A 20,534-nucleotide genomic window follows, 5' to 3' on the forward strand; every position below is an offset into this window, starting at 1 on the left:
CCATGGGATTCTCCAGGCAATAATACTGGAGTGGATTGCCATTTCCTTCTTCAGGGGATCTTCCCTACCCAGGAATCAAACCCAGGTCTCCAGCATTGAAGGAGGATTCTTTACCAACTGAGCTACGCAGTAAGCCTGGATAATATGTGGAACTTGACTTAAACCTCAAACTGCTCCAGGAATAAATTAGATCATTCCTAATGTTTAACTGAGGATCAGTCATTATTTCATTTTTTCTCCACTTGCTTAATCTAGTCATCGATATAACTAGTCATTGATTTAACTTCATGGCTCTAAGAGAGATCCGTGATTCACATAATTGAATGAAGTGAAGTGAAAGTCATTCAGTCGTGTCTGACTCTTTGCAATCCCATGGACTATACAGTCCATGGAATTCTCCAGCTCAGAATACTGGAATAGGTAGCTTTTCCCTTCTCCAGGGGATCATCCCAACCCAGAGATCGAACCCAGGTCTCCCACATTGCAGGAGGATTCTTTACCAACTGAGCTATGAGGGAAGCCCTGTAAAAGTGAATAATTCATATAAATTTATATTCATAAGAAGAAAATAACAAATTCTCATGTGTCCTAGATCTTCAGTCTCATCAATAAAATGTTTACTGTACTTAGTTCATGTCTCTGATCATCTCACAGTAGCAATCATGATTATTTTCCAGTAGGGACAGATAATGGGGCCCTGGGTGAAGACAACTGGAGATTATTACATCTCAACTTTTGGGAGACATGCCATTTTTCCATTTAGAAATTCTCCCAGACTCACAACTGTTAGAAGAATAAGAGTTTCCATCCCCAGTGTGGCTTGTAGAGATAAAAATAACCTCAAACTTTTAATTTTATTTAGCTATAGTTCATCAAAATCAATACAGTCTATTTTTAAACTTCTAAGACCAGAATGCTTTTCTTTGAGTTAAAATATGAGAAAGCATGGCTCAATGTGTTTGCTTTTAAAGACTCTCCTAGCTTTTCTAATATACTTAAATTTGGTTTACATATAATACTCAATATTGGTTTAGAAAAGCCTAACATTATTTCTTCGGAGAAGGCAATGGCACCCCACTCCAGTACTCTTGCCTGGAAAACCCCATGGACGGAGGAGCCTGGTAGGCTGCAGTCCATGGGGTTGATAGGAGTCGGACACAACTGAACGACTTCACTTTCACTTTTTACTTTCATGCACTGGAGAAGGAAATGGCAACCCACTCCAGTGTTCTTGCCTGGAGAATCCCAGGGACGGGGGACCTTGGTGGGTTGCCGTCTCTGGGGTTGCACAGAGTTGGACACGACTGAAGCGACTTAGCAGCAACTTAGCAGCAGCCGGAACCAGAGTCTGACTTTGCATTCAACCTGGACATTGATTTCCTGGGACCTCCAAGGTGAGAGTTGATAAGAAAGAAAAAAAGTGTGTCGAGAGATGGATGAGAGAGAAGGAAAAAACAGGATCGTCCCTTCTTCTTGGGTCTCAAGTTCAGCAAGGCTAGTGATCAGCAAGTGACCCCTAAATTGGCCTGGTTTTAGGAAGTTAAACGATCTGTTTAATCACAAGAATCTATAATTTCCCAGTGTTACTTTATATTATTACTTTGCATTTCATTTACATTACTGCTTATAGTTTAATATTTTCCCAAATTAGGAGAAGAGAGAGGTAAAATGAGGCAAAGAGGTTTTCAGGGGATTATTATTCAGTTTCATTAGTGTCTCAAAAGTCAAAAGCCTTCAAGAGATCATTGGAAACAGTATTTCTGCCAGTCACTGAACACATGGTTTCAAACTTGTCTGATGAGAAGAATCACTGGGTAGGGGGGAGGAGAGGGGGAGTCTTTACTCAACATAAAGATTCCAGTCCAATCCAGAAGACTAGAATGGTGAAGCAGAAGCTCTAACAGAGGAACTAGGGACTCTGTGCTTTTAACAAGTCCTTCAGATGATTCCTATTTTTCACATCAATATATTACTTGGGTCTGTTCGAGAAAAAAAAAACTAAATCACAGGTAAACCATCTATAAGGTCCTGTTAACTGTGGGAGACATGAAAGAAGTCCTTGGCTCTGATGGGATTTTTGTGTTAAGAATAAAAATGACTGAAACGGTTATGGAGCAAGACAAGTGTATACTGAAAGGCTGTCCTGTGGGGGCGTGGATCTAAATAGTGAGAAATCCCATTGTTCAGTTGTTCTCCACTGCCTACAAATAAACTCCAATGTCTGAAAGCCCTCCACAGCACCTGGCTGCAATCTACATTTCTAGTTCAATCAGAATCTCTGCAAGTAGCAACTGGTCATGGATATTTTCAAAAATTATCTGAGCGAGTTTAACGTGCAGACATGTTTGAGAACCATGTTATACTATTATATATTATATTATATATAATTATGTTATATATTATATTATATATAATTATGTTATATATTATATTATATATAATTATGTTATATATTATAACAATGTTATACTATTGGTATTTGTCTTTTTTAAGATGAGAAAATGAATACTCAGAAAGTATAAGAAATGTGCTTAGGGTCACACATCCAGTGAAAATTTGAAATTCCTCTAACTCTGTAGCTCAAGCTCCTCCACTATCCCACAATGCCACCCCTGCAGGTACTCTCTCTTCTCTCATTCCTCCTGTCTCTTTGGTCACACTTCTTTCATGGAATCCTGGACAAGTTGTATCGTGGTAGTGTGTGTACATGTCTCTTCTGATACATGAACTTCTCAGAGGGGTAGAAACTCATTAAGTTATAACTGTATCCCCCACAGTGCTTTACACAAACAATACATTCTGCACCTGGTAGATCCTTGTGGGGTGTATGAATGTCAGGAACAGAAGAACTCGTGCTTGGATGCAGACACGTCTCTGTTAGAACAAACTTAAATACAGTCACCTCGCCAAATCCGTGGGTTCTGCATCCAGGATTCAACCAAGCAAGGATTGAAAATATTTGAAAAAGAATTCCAAAAAGTTCCAAAAAGCAAAACTGGAATTTGCCACATGCTGGCAACTACTTACATAGTATTTCCATTGTGTTAGGTATTATAAGTAACCTAGAGATGATTTCAAGTATACAGGAGGATGTACCTAGGTTATGTGCAAATACTATTTTATATAAAAAACTTGTTCATCCTGGGGTTTTGGTATCCTTGAGGGGCGATGGGGATTGGGGAGAGAGAGGGGTGGAGTCCTGGAAACAATTCCTCAAGGATACCGAGGGATACGTGGGAAAAGACCACATTCAACTGTAAACATTTCTTTCTAAAAGTTCAAATTTCCAATATAGTTTATATTAAGGTACTCTTCCGTGTTAAAGCCTAACATTTTCCATGTTGGTACCCAGGTCCATATACAGCATTCTCAGTCACAGTGATCTCAATCCTGGGTGTGCTCGGTATACAAAGGAGGGAAGAGGAAGTCAGTGGGAAGAGACATACTGGCAGGAGATGTATACAGTCATTTTACATCATGTACACAAAAGAAGCCTGTGCTTTATTCCAAACTGGACCATTTGTGAAAACAAACTGTCTGTAACTTGGCTGTGATAATAGATCCACCTTCTGGGTGGTCCAAACATTTAAGACAGAGAGAGATTTCTTAGAAACTTTTGCCAGAAAAAGAAAAGCTGCTCACTTAGAGATGTGAACCTTAAACTTCTGTGAAATACCTAGGCCAGCTGTATACAATGTTTGCAGTAATGATGCCCTCCCACGCTAAACATCCGCAACTTAAATTCACATTGCACCAAGTAAAGAGCACCTTTGCCTAGAAACTACTTTCCGACAAATCGGATCACAACCAATTTGCTCAAAAAATTTTTTGAGATTGTCGGGTATTTGATTTATCATCTGAGCCATCAGGGAAGCCCCAATTTATCATACATCTATTTTTTTTTTATGATACGGAGTTTTACCTGGCTGATTAATTGGATGGTAAACAATTATTGGGTGGGGACCCTTTGTCCTAATTTTGTGAATTGTAATTTCAACTGATGGAAAGAGTTATTTTGTAAACCATGCTCCCCAGCAGAGGCTGGAGCAGAGGACCACTGTCTAAGTAGCATTGCTATCATCTGCTTTTGTAGAGTGTGAGGAAGGGAAGGGAGGGCATTGCTTGTAGGATAAAAATTGAATTGCCTTGAGGAGCATATCTCATTCATGGGACTTAGTCCGGTGTCCAGTACAGGCACTGGTGTTTTAATTCTTTGCGTGCTTAAGAACTTACATAAAACAAATCAATGAACAGTAAAAGTTTTCCTTTTTATTTATTGTGGGATATTTCTGAGAACATAACTTGCACCTACTAGGAAAACAATTATGTCAAAAGTGAACAATTTAATAACTCATATTGGGTCTATTTTTATTCTGTAACATATATGAGGTACTAGACACTGTGCTTGGCACTGAATAGCCACCCCCCCACCCCAAATTTGCTGGTTGTTGCCAAGAGGCGGGCATGCAATCTGTGGGATACAGATATATTCAAACAACTGCGGTACAAGGAGTAATGTAAGGAGATGTAGGTCAAGAGCTACAGTAATTAAGTGGATGAAATGACGGCTACCAGAATCAGGCTGGAGGAGTGGTATTTAAATAGGTTTCCAGAGGCACAGAGGACGGTGTAATGGGTGGGGAAGAGAAGTCTGGAGAAAAATGATAGCAAGAGCAAAGCCATGTTAGAGAAATCATAAGTGGTCCCGAGTATGGGCCCCACTACGTATTTATGGAGTGAGAGGAAGAAAGGAGAGAGAAGAGAGGGAGGAAATGAAGTTGGACACTTGAGAGAGAAGGTGAAAGCCGTGAATGTCATGCTAAAAACCACACATTTTATTCTATAAACTGGGGATGCCACTGAAGGACTTTTAAAAATGGGGAAGATAGGATCAACCAGCACCCATCTCAGAGATGGCTGTTGAGGATATGCATGGTGAATCGAGCAGGGAGACAACTAGGTTTCAACTTATGAACTCTTGACTGGGGACAGTGGAAGAAAAAGAGGAAAGTGGTAGAGCTGAAAGAGGTCGCCTGGTGATGAGTTGGATGGCACAAAGTACCACTTTGGAAACATCTGTACAATAAGCAGAATCTTTCATGTGTTTGGAGGATGCAGGCTTTGGAAGCAAGTCGACCTGCATCAAAGTCCATCCCACCACTCGTGGTCATCGGCAGGTTATAAATCTCTTGAAGCCTTACTCCCTTCATCTGCAGAAAGGGATATTACTACTACTACTACTACTACTACTACTCTGATAGGATTATTGTGAGATTCAAGTGAGTTAGTGGGTATGAAAGGCTTAGAAGAGTGCATGGCAGGCAAAAGTATACCAATGCACACACAACCTCATCCACTACCTTTTAACACAGTATAAAAATTATGAAATTAATACAATTATTCTGCCACCTAATTGTAATACTGATAAGTATGTTCATATCTTTTAGTCTTTTTCCCCAAATGATTTTTAGTATTCTAATAATTTCAGTGGAAGTACTGTCAATTAGGTGCTCATTAAGGCAAAAAAGTTCAAGTGACTATGTTTTCATTTATTGAATAAGAATCTACCATGTGAATGGCTTTGGGTACACTTGGATAATAAAGTGTACACCTATTAGAATAATAAAAGGTACACCAATTAGGATACATTTATAAAGTTATCTCAAAAGTGAATGACTTAATCACTCATATCGTGTCTACTTTTATTCTGTAACATAAGAGGTACTAGACACTGTGCTTGGCACTGAGTAGCCCCCTAAATCTGCTGGTTGTTGTCCTAAGCGGCGGAACATGCAATCTGGGACACAGATGTATTCAAACAATTGTGGTATAAGGTGTGATGTAAGAAGAGGTTGTAGGTAAATTAAGTGGATGAAATGAATTAAGTGGATGAAAACAAAGCAGTGTAGTGGTACCTGCTGTCCTTGAGTTAAATTAATTGAAGAGAAAATCAGTAGTCAAATGAAATAATCGTATGTGTTCATATGCACTGTTATTGAACCAAGTGTCACTGTGAGTGACACAAATTAATTATGAGTTAAAAATTCAAACAGAATTGGCTTCCCAAATAATAGTTGTCATTATATCAAATATATTTACTGATAGCTCCTGCAGTCAAGTGCAAAATGTTAAGTTCTGCTTTGAAATAAACATTGTTTATAAAGTCAACAACTCAACATTTCAAGCATAAGATTAATCATATTGATATGTTCCACAGTAATAGCAAGATACTTCTTTTATAAATCACTGAAAGGATTTTTGTGACAAAGTTGTTTCCATAAGATTTACTACAATATGATTTGTTAGGATTTATAATATAAATAGGATTTGTTAGGATTCAAAAACTATACTTCAGAAACTTTAAAAATATTTCTCTGTAGAGATAATGGAAATTGTTTCCTTTGGTAAATCCATAAAAGGCATTGCTTGGCCCAGATCATTGAACCATTTTCTGCCTAATTTACTTAGGAACATTTTGGGAGTATGTTAAGTTCTTATGTCCATATGAAAACACATGTCAGATGTGTTTATGTTTTCAAAAAATGTAAAACAAAGCTTGAAATGTTCCATGCATCCGTATGTTTTGAGATATTTTTAAAAGCCATTGGTTCTTAAAACCCATAAGTAGAACAGAATTTAGAATTCTTTGTTCAAAGTCTATGTGAGTCAGATTATAAGGTATACATTTATAAAATATAGTATGAGCAGTAAGGAAGAAATAAAGCATAGTAAAGATATAAACATGCTGAAAGTTTATGTTTTAAAATTAGGTTTAATATATATATATTTATATGTGATAATTGAAATAATAACAATTTTCTGTTAAGACGATGTTAGAAACAAATCAACTAGACCAACTAGAAATTTACTGACAGGACAGATCCTGAATTTTTTCACTTCCTTTTTTCTTAATTGGACAATACTTTAGAAAATAGTAAGTTTAAGGAAAGCTTGACTTTAATAATGAGGTATTATCTTCAGAGTTACTAGTCTGAAAGATGGCTCTCCATCAGGTGAAGGAAACTATCTGACACGTTTTCTTTGTAGTTTGAGTTATAGGTGATGATTTCTAAGCCAAGTTCCAGCTTTGGAAAGTATTTACTCAAAATGCCTGGAAACCTAGTAATACAAATTAGTAACTTTTCCCTTGTCTGGGCTGATATGATAGATTCCAACTTGGCCAGCCCAGGTGGTGCCCTGCGAACAGCGCCCTGAACTTTTCATCCAGACAAGGAAAGCATTCAGACGCGCATCTCTCTCCAACAAAGCTTTTCTGATCCCCACCTCGTTTGTTACTGAAAGGAAACCTGGCGTCGAGAGAGAGAAGGCAGCCCACCTCGCAGGGAAACCACGCAGCCAGTTCACCCTCCTCGGAAAACTGCGGGAGGTCAAGAGGCTGCAGACAGAGACCACTAGGGCGGACGTGGTTAATTCTCTAAGCCGCTCCGCATCCTCCGAACTTTGTTCGCTGAGATGCTGCCGTCCCTCGACCTGTGAACCCGAAGCCAGGACCCACCCAGCACACCCCAGTGGCTCACTGGCCGCTCTCCTCTCCCGAGGGGGCCCGGCACGCCAGAGTCCCCGACTTGCAGCCGAAGGATGGAAAACACCTACCCTGGTGATGACCAAAGGCTGGTTGAAGTCTATGCCCCCCGAGAGTCTGAAGCCCCAGGGCGCCGGCCCGGGCAGGACCACATTTTGGGGCATGGTGCCTCCTGGCACGGCCTTGCTCGGGCGGGGCCGCAGCGAGTGTCCCCGAGCGGCACGGCCCACTCCGCTCCCGGGGCAGTGTCCTCGCTGGACCGCGACCCGGGAGCTTTATCCCCGCTCCCGTGTGACGTCACTGGCCTCCCCTCCTCCCCGCCCCCTCCCACCAAGGAGAGCTCCAACTTTGGAAGAAAGAGACGTGCCAGACCCGCGGGAGTTTACAGACGCACCGGCCCGGGCGCAGCCTCCCAGACTTCTTGGGCTTAAGGCTGGAGGAGGCTTCGGGTTACAACTCCCATCCCTCTCTTAAAGTAACACCTGTCCTACTGTTTATCTCCTGCTTGGAGAGCCACAGGGAACCTCATTGGAAGTTAAAAGCAGTTAAACCACAGCCTCTATACTTCAAGTTAAAAGACCAGCATCATAACGCAATTGGTTATTGAGCAATTTTGAGGTCTTTAATGGTGGCTTACTAGTGTGTGACCCTGGCTAAGGTACTTTAATTTCTTAAGCCTCAGTTTCCCCTGCAGGGAATTATGGTCCTTCTCTGGTAGGGTTGCTGTGAGAATTAAATGAGCTATTTCTGCACATTGCTCCGCACCGCATGTGCGTGTGTACCTGTGCACTAAGTCACTTCAGTCAAGTTTGACTCTTTGCAACCCCATGGACTCTAGCCCACCAGGCTCCTCTGCCCATGGGATTTCCCAGGCAAGAATAATGGAGTGGGATGCCATTTCCTACTCCAGATCTTTCCCACCCAGGGATAGAACCCACATCTCCTATGTCTCTTGCCTTGGCAGGCAGTTTTTCTTTTTTACCACTAATGCCACCTGGGAAGCCCTTATGTAATCTATGATAATATAAATATATTAAACTTCTATTTTTTTAAAAAAACGAAGAAATCTAAAAGTGAAAATATTATGCAAAGGTATCCAATCCAATGGGTCATCTAAAAGTGTATATGAAAAGCTAATTCGTCAGTATACTCAAAGTGTTAGTGAAAGTGTTAGTTGCTCAGTCATGTCCAACTCTTTGCAACCCCATGGACTGTAACCTGCGCCAGGCTCCTCTGTCCGTGGAATTCTCCAGGCAAGAATGCTGAGTGGGTTGCCATGCCCTCCTGCAGGGGATCTTGCCCACCCAGGGATCGAACTCAGGTATCCTGCATTGCAGGCAGATTCTTTACTGTCTGAGCCACCAGGGAACCCCAGTATACTCAAAGTATCGTTTAATTTTGATTGGAGTAATTGTACTTCCCTCAAATTCAGTCTGTAAACTTATGTTTTTGACACACGGCTGGCGAGTGTAACAGAAACATAGGAGCTGATACTGTCCTGTGTGAGCCATGCAAGAGGACCCCTGAACAGGATGAAACTGGGTATAGAGAAAGAGGGGGGGGTGGGTGTTCAGTGAACATCTTAATTGTCCAGGTGCTGCGCTGATTGCTTTATCCCTGTCCTCTTCGTCCCCATGGCAAGCCCATCAGATTGCTCTTTTTCTTCTCAATTTTTTTTCTGGTAAAGAAGTAATTTCTTAGAAGTGACTTGCCTAGATCACATAGCTAATAAGTGATACAGTTGTGATCACAAACCCAGGTCTGCCTGACTCCAGGGTGTGGCTGGTGTAGGTCTGAAGACCAGGATAGTCTGAGGGGGGTCCTGCCTAGGCTCCGTGTGGAATCGGGTATTTCTTGTGTTATATTCCAGGATGCTCTGATTCCCAAAGAGAAGGGGAGGGACAAGGGAGGAGAAGTATGAAATGCTTAAAAAGCCCAAGGATGAGTGTCTTGGACTTCATGCCCAGTACAACAGGGCTGTCTCACTTCAGGTAAGAATAGCTGCAGTATGCTTTATTAGCAGCCTAGTCTGTTTGTATGTGGTTTTAAGACTCAGAGAGGGGACAGACTCAGGAAGCAGAGAGCAAAGTCAACCAGCCCAGAAATCATGTAAATCACAAATCCTGGGTTGGAACTACTTTGTCCACTGTGGCGGGTTATATAAAATCCTAGCGGATAGGTGTTTTCTGGTCCCAAACAGTTCTTTCATCCTTTCTTCCTTCCCTACTTCTCTTTCTGTCTTTAAAGGAAGAGTATGTGTTTAAGTCTGAGACCCCTCAGTCAGTGGTTCTGAATTTTGATGCGCATTAAGAGAGCCTGGGGAGCTTCCCTGGTAGCTCAGATGGTAAAGAATCTGCCTGCAACGCGGAAGGCCTGGGTTCTATCCCTGGCTTGGGAAGATCTCCTGGAGGAGGGCATGGAAACCCACTCCAGTATTCCTGCCTGGAGAATCCCCATGGACAGAGGAGCCTGGTGGGCTACAGTCCATGGGGTCTCAAAGAGTTGGACACAACTGAACAACTCATCACAGCACATAGCACAAGACAGTCTGGGTGCTTATTAGAGATGTGGACTCCTGGGCTCCACTCTACAGAGATCTGAATTCAATTGCTTGGGCCAAAATCCACTGTGGGTGGTCTGTGGACCACACGTGAAGTAAGAAAAAGTAAATCAACACATAGGATTCTAATGTCTTATACTGTGGCTTCATATGTGTGGTTCATCCACTTGGAAATGTCCTCTTTTCTCTATCACAGCCCACTGCTTTCCCACATTTTCTGGGAAGACTTGATTGGCCACCAGTATCTTCCCTGGACATTTTCTTGACTTAACTCTTATTTCTTGTCAATATATCCTGATTTTGAATTCAGCTCTTCTCCAATATAACCAAGCACCTGCTAATGTGATGGATGCTGGGGTTAAACACAGGGACAAGGGATGAGTCTGGATTTTGACAGGCACATAATCTTCCAAGGATGATGTTTTATTTTGTTTTTATTTTTTACTTTTATTTATTTATTTTTTGTCTGCTTGGCATGTGGAATCTCAATTCCTTGACCCGGGATCAAGAATTTCCCTGCATTGGAAACATAGAGTCTTAACCCCTGGCCCACCAGGGGAGTCCCAAGTTTGACATTTTCCTGAGAGTTATTTTGCATTCCCAACCAGACAATAGGTTCCTCCAGGGCAGGCATCCTATTTCATTGGAATTTACCAAAACTGCCATCTAGTACGGGGCTTTGAGGAGGTGGTTCGTAATTACTGATAAGTGTGCTGCGCTGTGCTAAGTCGCTTTAGTTGTGTCCGACTCTTTGTGACCCCATGGACTGTAGCCCGCCAGGCTCCTCTGTCCATGGGATTCTCCAGGCAAGAATACTGGACTGAGTTGCTGTGCCCTCCTCCAGAGGATCTTCCATAGGTAGAAGCAGGTTTTAGTCTTGACTGGAATTGGTTGGATTAGGGAAGCTCATTGTTCCTTCTTGATTCTCCCTTCCACAATAGTCTTACCAAGAAGCACCTTCCCTGACAGCTTCTGTTATGCTCATTGTTCACAAGGGTTTCGTCTCCCCAGCCCTACCTTGCTGGTGAAGTATTTGCGTGTCTTTGCTGGTATGGGCCACACAAACCAACTTATCCAGGGGCCCGGGCAGCCAGCCAGTGCTCCCAAGCCCTTCCCTGCATTGTATCTGACTTCCTCTTTGGTAAGAGCCCGTGTGATTTTCATGCTTTGGAGGATTTGGGCCCTTGTGAAATCTCCTCTGGAGAATTAACCACACTGAATTCCATGCTCTGTGCCTGCCCTCGGTGCTGGCAGGAGCCTCCATTGTTTCATTCCCACGTTGTCACACTCCTTGGGACCATGCGATGGTTCAGCTCAAGTTCATTTGGTATTCCCCTCTGAAATGTCACTGAGTTTTCCCACTGTTTGTACTGAATTAACTAATAACAATCAAGAGACTCATCAGTATGCTGGAAATGAGAATTGAGGCACTATAGGCTGAGCAGCAAAGAGGGGCGACTTCTGGGTACCAGCCTCTCTTACTGCTGGTGGCTGCCGTTTGCATGCTAGGGCTTTTGCAAATTGCAGTGTCATATAGAGAAAGAGAGTTGGTCAGAGGATGAGAGTTTTTTTTTTTTTTTTAAATCATGTTTTCCCATTGAAGCTGCTTATCTGGGGTATTTCCATCCTTACTAGATTGTCTTCTGGGTGGACTTCAAGCCGAGTGAGGGCAGGTTGCTTCTTGGCACTGGCAGCTTGAGGAAGAAGCTTCTTTCTTTGTGGACTACTTACCTGTTTCTAGTTCTGCCAAAGTGAACTTGATCAGAAGAGCTACTATGGTGTGTCAAGCATTGCGCTAAGCATTTAACAGGCTAGTTATTTCTGATTCCTAAGACAATCCTGCAGAATAGATATTATTCTGAAATTATTATTCAGAAATAGGGACTGTGAGAAAATAAGGAAGCTACCTAAGATCTTATACCTGATAAGTGGCAGAGTTGGATTCAAGCGTAGATCTGTCCCTTTTGGCCACTTCCTGCTTCTTCTATTATTTCATAGTGCTTCTTTTTTTTTTTCTTTTTGGCTGTTCTGGGTTTTTGCTGTGGTGCACAGGCTTTCTCTCTAGTCAGGGAGCCCCTGGCTCTAGAGCGTGGGCTCGGTAGTTGTGGTGCATGGGCTCAGTTGCCCTGCAGCAGGTGGGATCTTAGCTCCCTGATTAGGGATGAAGCCCATGTCCCCTGCATTGGAAGGTGGATTCTTAGCCACTGGACCACCAGGGAAGTCCCTTCATGTTGCCTCTTAATTCACATTTGCTAGGGTTTATCCAACCCAGAGAGCCTCTAACAACCTCTACTGGCCGTTCAGTGCCATGGTTTGAGGTCTTTTAGAAGCCAGAAGCTTGTTTTCCCTGGGGACCTAGGTGGAGTCACAAATCCCAGTGGAAAAGGACTCCTCAGAAAGTTGATATTGCTCACCACAACCTGTTTTTGATGTTTCAGGGTCCCTAGAAATTCCTGCCTAAATGGGTCTTGGGAAATCAAAGACCTAATCTTCAGTCAAATGGTATTTTACTTGGTAGGGTTAACTGCCCTCAGATTCTATCTAGATTTCTCTTTTTAACACACTCATGAGCCATTAGAAGAGCCAAGATAATAGTTATAGTAGAAATACATTGGAACCCATGCTTCGGTAACAGAGACCATGTGTTTTGGGGCTTTTCTGTTTGGAGTCAGTTTATCATCACTATAAAAACATTTCAGATGAGAACAGAGTGAGTGGGAACCCTGGGGAAATGTACAGGGAGCTCTAGACTTGGATGGCTGGACGCCTGGCCTGGATTTAGTCACCCAGAAGGTTTGAAGGGAAGCACTAAGGCTAGAATTTAATCTATCACAGACGCCTTGGCCATCTCCTTGAGCGTTTCCACCTGCTTCACCACTGGGCCGCGTGACTGGTGTCTGAACAAATAAAACGTGTGTGTTCTGTACTTGGTATATCAGTTTAGTCCAGATAGAACTGGGTTCCATACACAGTCATCTTAGTGGCCCCAAGTTTTCTTTTCTTAAAATTCTTTAAGACTTTTAAGATGAAAAATGGGGACAATAACTAGTGAGTAATTAGTATATACAATCTGTGTTTATATTATTTGGACAATATTATTGCTGTTCTAGAATAATGGGCTCAGCCTCCTCTTGTGTGGAGTGGAGGAAAATGAGTACTTCTGTCCCGTTTGTCCCAGTGTTCTGGTCACACGAATGAACATTCCGGGTTCCAAGTCCTGGCCAAGCGGTTGTGGTTGGAGGAAAGCCTTCTCACTACAGGAAGGCCATTGCAAAGAACACACACTTGCTCTTCCTCCAGGATAATGAAACCTCTTAAGTTTTAGATGTAGAATTGGATGCTCCTGGTACAAACTAAAACCAATTCAGTGAAGGCTCTGGTCTACTTATTCTGTTAAAATTGTGCATCTCTTAGACCTTGTGATACCAGAATTTTCTGGATTTTTTTCTGACACGTATCACTGGAAGCTCCTGAGTTTCTTCAAAAGTCCCCTTCCATATTTGTCTCTTAAATGTCAGTGGTTCCAGGCTCATCTCGTGTTCTGGAATCTCACTGCGAGGTTTTATAAAAGCCTGTGGCTTTTTTTCCAACTTAAAAATTAAAGTCTGGGGACTTCCCTGTGGTCCAGTGGTTAAGACTTCATCTTCCCATGCAGGGGGTGTGGGTTCAATCCCTGGTTGGGGAACTAAGACCCTACATGCCAAAAAACCAAGACATAAAACAGAGGCAATGTTCTAACGAATACAATAAGGACTTTAAAAATAGCATATGTAAAAAAAAAAAAAAAATTCTGGATGGCTGTCTGGCTTCCCTTAACAGCTAGGATGGAGGGAGAGGGCCCGGAGATGGGCTCCGCAGAGCTGGAAACCTGGGGAAGGGAGTGACCGGAAACCAGAGGCGGAGGAGGAACAGTTGGAACCCAAGAGGCTGCGGCAAGAGATGGATACCCTCTGTGTACATTGCGGCCCCCGACCCCTTCAGGCCTCTGCACATAAGGAACCTTCGGGAACCTTCTCGGCACGCATGGAAACTTCTCAGCTCTGTGAGGTCGGGCGCAGTATTTTTCCAGCGAGGCCGCGGGTTTGTGAGGTGCTAGAGGGAGGTCGCAGGAGGAAAAAGCAATCCAGGTGCAAGGCCTGCGCCGAGGGCTGGGTGTGTCCTGACAAGCGAGGAGGCTTCACCGCGCGCCGCGGGCTCTCCCAGGCGCAGCCTCTGCTCGAGCACCTGCCGCATGGTACCTGGTCCCGCCCCAGCGAGCAGTCTGAGCGCCAGGTGTGCAGGCAGCGACCGAGGGGTCAGGTTGGCCGGGTCAAGGGTGAAACCGGTGTCTGTCTTCCGGGTGTGGTGCGCGGACACCATCTCCTCATGGCAGATGGGGACTCAACCCTCCCGGACGGCTCCTGGGCCTCTGCCCGGTGACCTCCGTGTAGGAGCTGAGGGCCGGACTGCAGGGCGGCCAAGGGGACGCGGACCACTCGCCTGGTGACCGCTCAGGACCGGCCCCGCTCGGACCCAGGTCTTCTTGTCACCTGGGAGTCGGACACTCTCAGAGACCATGGAGGGCTCCTCACTGGTCAGGAGTTCTTGAGGGGCAGAGAGGGCCCTTGCTAGCTGAGCCTATCTACCGATAATGGCTATAGCCAGGTGGACGTTCCATGGTGTTTATCAAACGAGGCATTTCTGGTGAGTGCTCAGACATTGGTTTTATAGGCTTTTCCATCTGCCTCCAGCTTCTGTACCTGCCTGAGTGAGGCACCTAGTTCTTAACTAGCATGACTGACTATTGCAGATGTCTGGGGTTTGTTTGTTTGTTTTATTTATTTTTAGCAGCAGTATCTAATTGAGTTCTATTGTGTTTTTTGGCTGTGCGTGGGGTGTGTGAGCTCTCCAGCTGTGGCTTGTGGGCCCCAGAGCTCAGGGGTCTCAGTAGTTGTGGTGCATAGGTTTAGTTGTCCTGATGGCGTGTGAGATCTCAGTTCCCTGCTGCTGCTGCTAAGTTGCTTCAGTCGTGTCCGACTCTGTGTGACCCCATAGATGGCAGCCCACCAGGCTCCCCCGTCCCTGGGATTCTCCAGGCAAGGACACTGGAGTGGGTTGCCATTTCCTTCTCCAATGCATGAAAGTGAAAGTGAAGTCGCTCAGTCCTGTCTGACTCTTAGCGACCCCATGGACTGCACCCTACCAGGTTCCTCCATCCATGGGATTTTCCAGGCAAAATTACTGGAGTGGGTTGCCATTGCCTTCTCTGCTCAGTTCCCTGACTAAGGCTCAAACTTGCATTCCCTAAGCTTAACCACTGGATCACCAGGGAAGTCCCCTAGATCTCTGTTTTGTCTGTGTTTCTTGACTGCTTGCCTCTTGCCCTCTGGGCCCCTATAAAAATCTGCTTTCAGGCCCCAAGAAGAGTCTTTATTTTGAGCTAGAATGATACTGGCTAGTCTACACAAGTGTTTACTAACCATGGTACTGGGCGGTAGCAACATCCTTTTTGTTTAGGAAACATTGACAGGGACAGGGGTTAATGGGCTGGAGTGGCTTCGGAGCCTCCTTCCAAATATTTTTTTTTTAATAGAAAAAGATATATTTATATACTGTATATGCCTTTGTAGTTTATGGTGGGTGGGGATGGTCACTGGATAAGTTCCAATTTCGTCTTTGTCTCATTCACTCACCTTCACTCCTCTCTCGGTCTCAGTCCCAAGTTCAACTTACACCCTTTTCTATGTATCTGATCAACTTCTCTGGTTTCCCTGGTGGTTCAGTGGTAAGGAATCCTCCTGCAATGCAGGAGATACAGGTTTGATCCCTGGGTTGGGAAGATCCCTTGGAGAAGGAAATGGCAACCCACTCCAGTATTCTTGCCAGAAAATCCCATTAACGGAGGTGACTAGCAGGCTACAGTTCATGGGGTCTCAAGACTTGGACACGACTCAGCAATTAAACCACCACCACCACCAATCCGTTTCTTAGGCCATGTTACTAGCAGTTATGTGATTAATTACTTACTCAGTCACTAAATGAGAACGTAGAGTGACAGTGGGCAATAGCACATGGCTCTTGGTAGACTTCTAAAAAAGAAAGATGTTGGGGCTTCCCAGGTGGTCTAGCAGTGAAAGACTTTGCCTTCCAATGTAGGGAGTGTGAGTTTGATCCCTGGTTGGGGAACCAGGATCCCACATGCCTCCAGGCCAAAAAACTGGAACGTAAACCACAGAGGCAGTGCTGTAACAAATTCGGTAAAGACTTTAAAATGATGCATGTCAAAAAAAATTTTTTTTTAAAAGGTAGATGTTTAAGAAATAAATGTGCAGAAGGACTACAGGCATCATGACCAATGTGTAAGAGGGGTGGAGTGGGGCCATGGGAAGCATGGTTGATTCCTTCTGGGTAGGTAAGCCATGCGCTCAATGTGGAACTGATTTCTGATCAGAGGCTTCTGAGATGGGTCAGTTTTCACCAAGTCTTTCAGATCATTTCTGAAATCTGAAAGAACCTATGTATGTATGAATGAAGACTCCATTGTGTCCAACTCTTTGCGACGCCATGGACTGTAGCCCATGAGGCTCCTCTGTCCATGGGGTTCTCCAGGCAAGAATACCAGAGTGGGTTGCCATTTCCTCCTCCAGGGGATCTTCCTTATCCAGGGATTGAACTTGCATCTTTTGAGTCTCCTGCATTGCCGGCAGATTCTTTACCCACTGAGCCACTGCAGAAGCCCCAAAGAGCTTAGTGTACTCCTATAATTGCAAACAAAACTCCATGGATATAGAGTGTTGGGTCAAGACCATGGTAAAGGTAGGCAAAGCCTGGGAAGTATTTGTGTACATGTGGTATCCCTGTGGTGCACTTATACATGTTGTCTACGCTTAGACAAGGAGGGGTTCACAGACAGTGTGCAGAGTAGCTCTAGAGGTGACAGAGAATCCCTGTAAGCCCCTAGGGGGAGGTGAAAATTGAGGTGTCACCATAAACCATACGGCCTCATAATAGATTAAAATTCTGGTCAGTACCCTGGCTTTTAAACTTACAGGGAGTATTAGAGTGATAATAATAAATAATTGAGTTTTGAAACAAAAATGAAAGTCTGTCTCCCCCAATGAGATATATATCCTGTCATTACTTTCTTTTTCTGGATGTAAGAGCTATATATCGAAGTGTCTGTTAACCTTTTCCCTCAGAGAAAGGCAGGCTCAGCTTGTCCAAACTTTGAATCCTCTGCCTCTTTCTCTTCCTCTCCCCTCCATTCTGGTGAGGAGCACCCCCAATGTTCCTAGTCAAGGCTTGGACCTAGGTGTTGGCTCCCCTTCTCCTCTCAGCCACTGCAAGTAATGAGCACTCCCCACATGTTGTATGATTCCACTTATCTGAATATTCAGAACAGCCAAATCCATAGAGACAGAAAGCAGATTAGTTGTGTCTGGGGCTGGAGACTGTGGGAAACGGGGAGTGACTATTTCATGGGTGCAGGATTTCCTTTTGGGGGAGATGAAAAGATTCTGGAACTCAATAGTGGTGGTGATTGTACAACAGAGAATGCCCCTACTGCCACCAAATCTGCAATCTGGATGAACTTGGATGTCATTATGTTAAGTGACATAAACCGGTCACAAAAGGACAAATGCTATGTAACGTTACTTGGATGTGTGTGTGTGTATGTGTGTGTGTGTGTGTGTGTTTGTGTGTGAAAGTTGCTCAGTCGTGTCTGACTCTTTTGCAACCCCATGGACTATCTAGTCCATGGAATTCTCCAGGCCAGAATACTGGAGTGGGTAGCCTTTCCCTTCTGCAGGGGATCTTCCCAACCCAGGGATCGAACGCAGGTCTCCCGCATTGCAGGAGGATTCTTTACCAGCTGAGCCATGAGGGCATGAGGGAAATTTAGATGAGATAAAATAGTCAAACCCACAGAAACTCATAGAAACAGGGGCCTGAGGGGAGGAGGAAATGAGGAACTGCTGTTAAGTGGGAGTGACATTTCAGTTATGTAAGGTGAATAAGTTCTGGGTCTGTTGTACAACACTGTGCCTCTAGTTAGCAATTCCATACTGTACGCTTAAAACTTTGCTAAGAGGGTAGATCTCGTATTAAGTGTCCTTACCACACAAAAAAGTTAACTTGAATCATGAACGAGATCAGATCCATAATTCACATGTCATTAATCAGCTTACCAAAGATGATGAGCGAGGCAACTGGAGTTCTTCCATGCTTTTGTTAAACTCTCCACTCTGATACTCAGCCAGAGTCTGTAGTCTTTTTTGAAGGTTTTCTGAATTCCTACATCAAGGAGTACTATCTTCTTGGAGCTGTTTGCTTGAAAGTTAATGAGGCACATGAAATTGGTGAACATTTTCTGTTCTCAAGATAATGAATGGTAGGTAGCATTATTCTTGGGGTCATCTATATTCTTAGAAATTAGAAGAGGTAGATATAATTATGCATTTCTTTAGGTGAAAAAATGAATTCCTTTCAAGAGGTCATGGGCTTTGGGGAGTTTTCTATCAATGGTTATGCATTTTTGCTGTTCTGTACATACATGCATGCTCAGTCATGTCCGACTCTTTTGTGACCCCATGGACTGTAGCCCACCAGGCTCATCTGTCCATGGGATTTCCCAGACAAGAATACTGGAGTGCGCTGCCTTTTATTCCTCCAGGGGATCTTTCCGACCCGAGGATCGAACCTGCATCTCCTGCATTGCAGGCAGATTCTTTACCAACTGCTGAGCCATCAGGGAAACTGTACATACATTTTGTCTAATTTCCCTGTTACTGGGTATGTGCATACTTTAGGTGGTTGGCTGGGCTCATGGAGTGGTCTGAGGGCATGAAATAGATTATAGCCAGCTTGTTAATATGGCAACTGAATCCTTTGATTTATATTTCCCTAAATTCTACCCTCCAGCTAGCAAATTGACCAACCGTAGATTAAAAGCTTCCTGAAAATGAAACCATGAAAGGATTTAAAAGCTATTTTGAAATGTGTCAAATATTGAAAAATGTTAGTTGATTGTGTATTTCTTAAGATATATATATATATATTTCGTAAGATTGTGTATTTCTTAAAAATCTGAGTGAAACAGTTTGATTATGCTAGTCTGCAAGTGAAACATAAATAATGAATTGTACATTTACCTGGCAGCATGACGTTTAAAAGAAGCCAACACGAAAAAGAAAACACTGCATCTGTGGATGTCACAGAGACTCTACTATAAAAACTGCCTGCCATTCATATTTTACATGCTCATCTGTTTAGTGGAGACATACCCTTTTTTCCTAGGAAAACACCGTAGTTTTTCTCTCTCTTTCCTGGGTTAAATTTAGCACATCTCCACCCATAGCTTATGGTATACTTTTAAATAACACAGGGCCCCACTGGAAGCGAGATATCCCTTTAGCTAAATATTTTTTGAAGGTGGATGAAATGGTGATTGACTTGAGAGGTTGGTGGGAGGCTTAGCAGGCATTCTTAGAATTGCAGGCATGTCTGATTTCATTTTACCAAGCAGTTTAAAATAGATGACGAAGAATTAGTCTGTCTGTGGGGGCTTTCATATCGCCTGGTCCTCCAGCTGTGATGAGGAGTGGGTGGAGCAGTGATAAGCAGGGCATCCACATCTGACAGCAGTGTATCTTCTTGTGGGTCTTTCTTTGTGACCCTCAAATTAGAAAAGCACTCTTTATCACAGACTTGTCAAAGAGACTTGTCACAGACTTGTCCTGTGATCCTTACATTGTGATATCTGGTTATGAAATTCAAATTCCAATTAATTACTGTGGTATTCAATGAATTGTAAGAAATTAGAAACTTCTTTTCTTGATACTAACTTTCTGTACCATATTCTGTTAAGGTTTTGGTGGGTTTTCTCAGAATTAGGACACAGGTTTTAACTTCTTTAAAGAAGATGTGAAGTTACTTCTAGAGACACCCACAAAAGAAACAAAGAAAAACAAAATTGCCAAGTAGTGAAAATTGAGCTGGTTCAGTTCAGTCCAGTTCAGTCGCTCAGTTGTGTCTGACTCTGCGACCCCGTGAATTGCAGCATGCCAGGCCTCCCTGTCCATAGCCTGTGCTTTTTGGAACTCAAGTTTTGAACTTCTAGGTTTGTCCACCACTTGGCAGCAATAAAGATAAGACCATTTCTTATTGTCTTTGAAGTAAATATTAAAAAAAGAAAACACATAGTTGTAGCAGGCAGGCCATGGAATTCCAGATTGTCTGCATATATAAAGGACTCATGAGCTGACCAGGCACTGAAGTGTTAGTTGCTGTCTACTAGGTGCTAAGTGGATTTTTAAATGAAGAGTAGTTGCATGTAGTTCGGGCTTCCCTGGTGGCTCAGATTGTAAAGAATGTGTCTTCAGTGCAGGAGACCCAGGTTCCATCCCTGGGTTGGGAGGATCCCCTGGAGAAGGGAATGGCTACCCACTCCAG

The 20,534-nt window shown here is 43.4% G+C and overlaps 1 protein-coding gene across 3 annotated transcripts in view; it reads right to left on the reverse strand.

The window, feature by feature from the left end:
• Positions 1-7,805, reverse strand: part of PDLIM3 (PDZ and LIM domain 3) — a 31,162-nt gene extending 23,357 nt beyond the window's left edge. For all 3 annotated transcript variants that reach the window (XM_027529614.1, XM_027529612.1, XM_027529613.1), the window contains exon 1: positions 7,615-7,805. In XM_027529614.1, coding sequence (XP_027385415.1) covers positions 7,615-7,707 — 93 coding nt within the window. In that variant the 5' untranslated portion in view covers positions 7,708-7,805. The remainder of the gene's footprint in view (positions 1-7,614) is intronic.
• Between the last annotated feature and the right edge of the window lie 12,729 nt (positions 7,806-20,534).

This window comes from Bos indicus x Bos taurus, chromosome 27 (assembly GCF_003369695.1).
Source record: "Bos indicus x Bos taurus breed Angus x Brahman F1 hybrid chromosome 27, Bos_hybrid_MaternalHap_v2.0, whole genome shotgun sequence".
Classification (NCBI taxonomy): domain Eukaryota; kingdom Metazoa; phylum Chordata; class Mammalia; order Artiodactyla; family Bovidae; genus Bos; species Bos indicus x Bos taurus.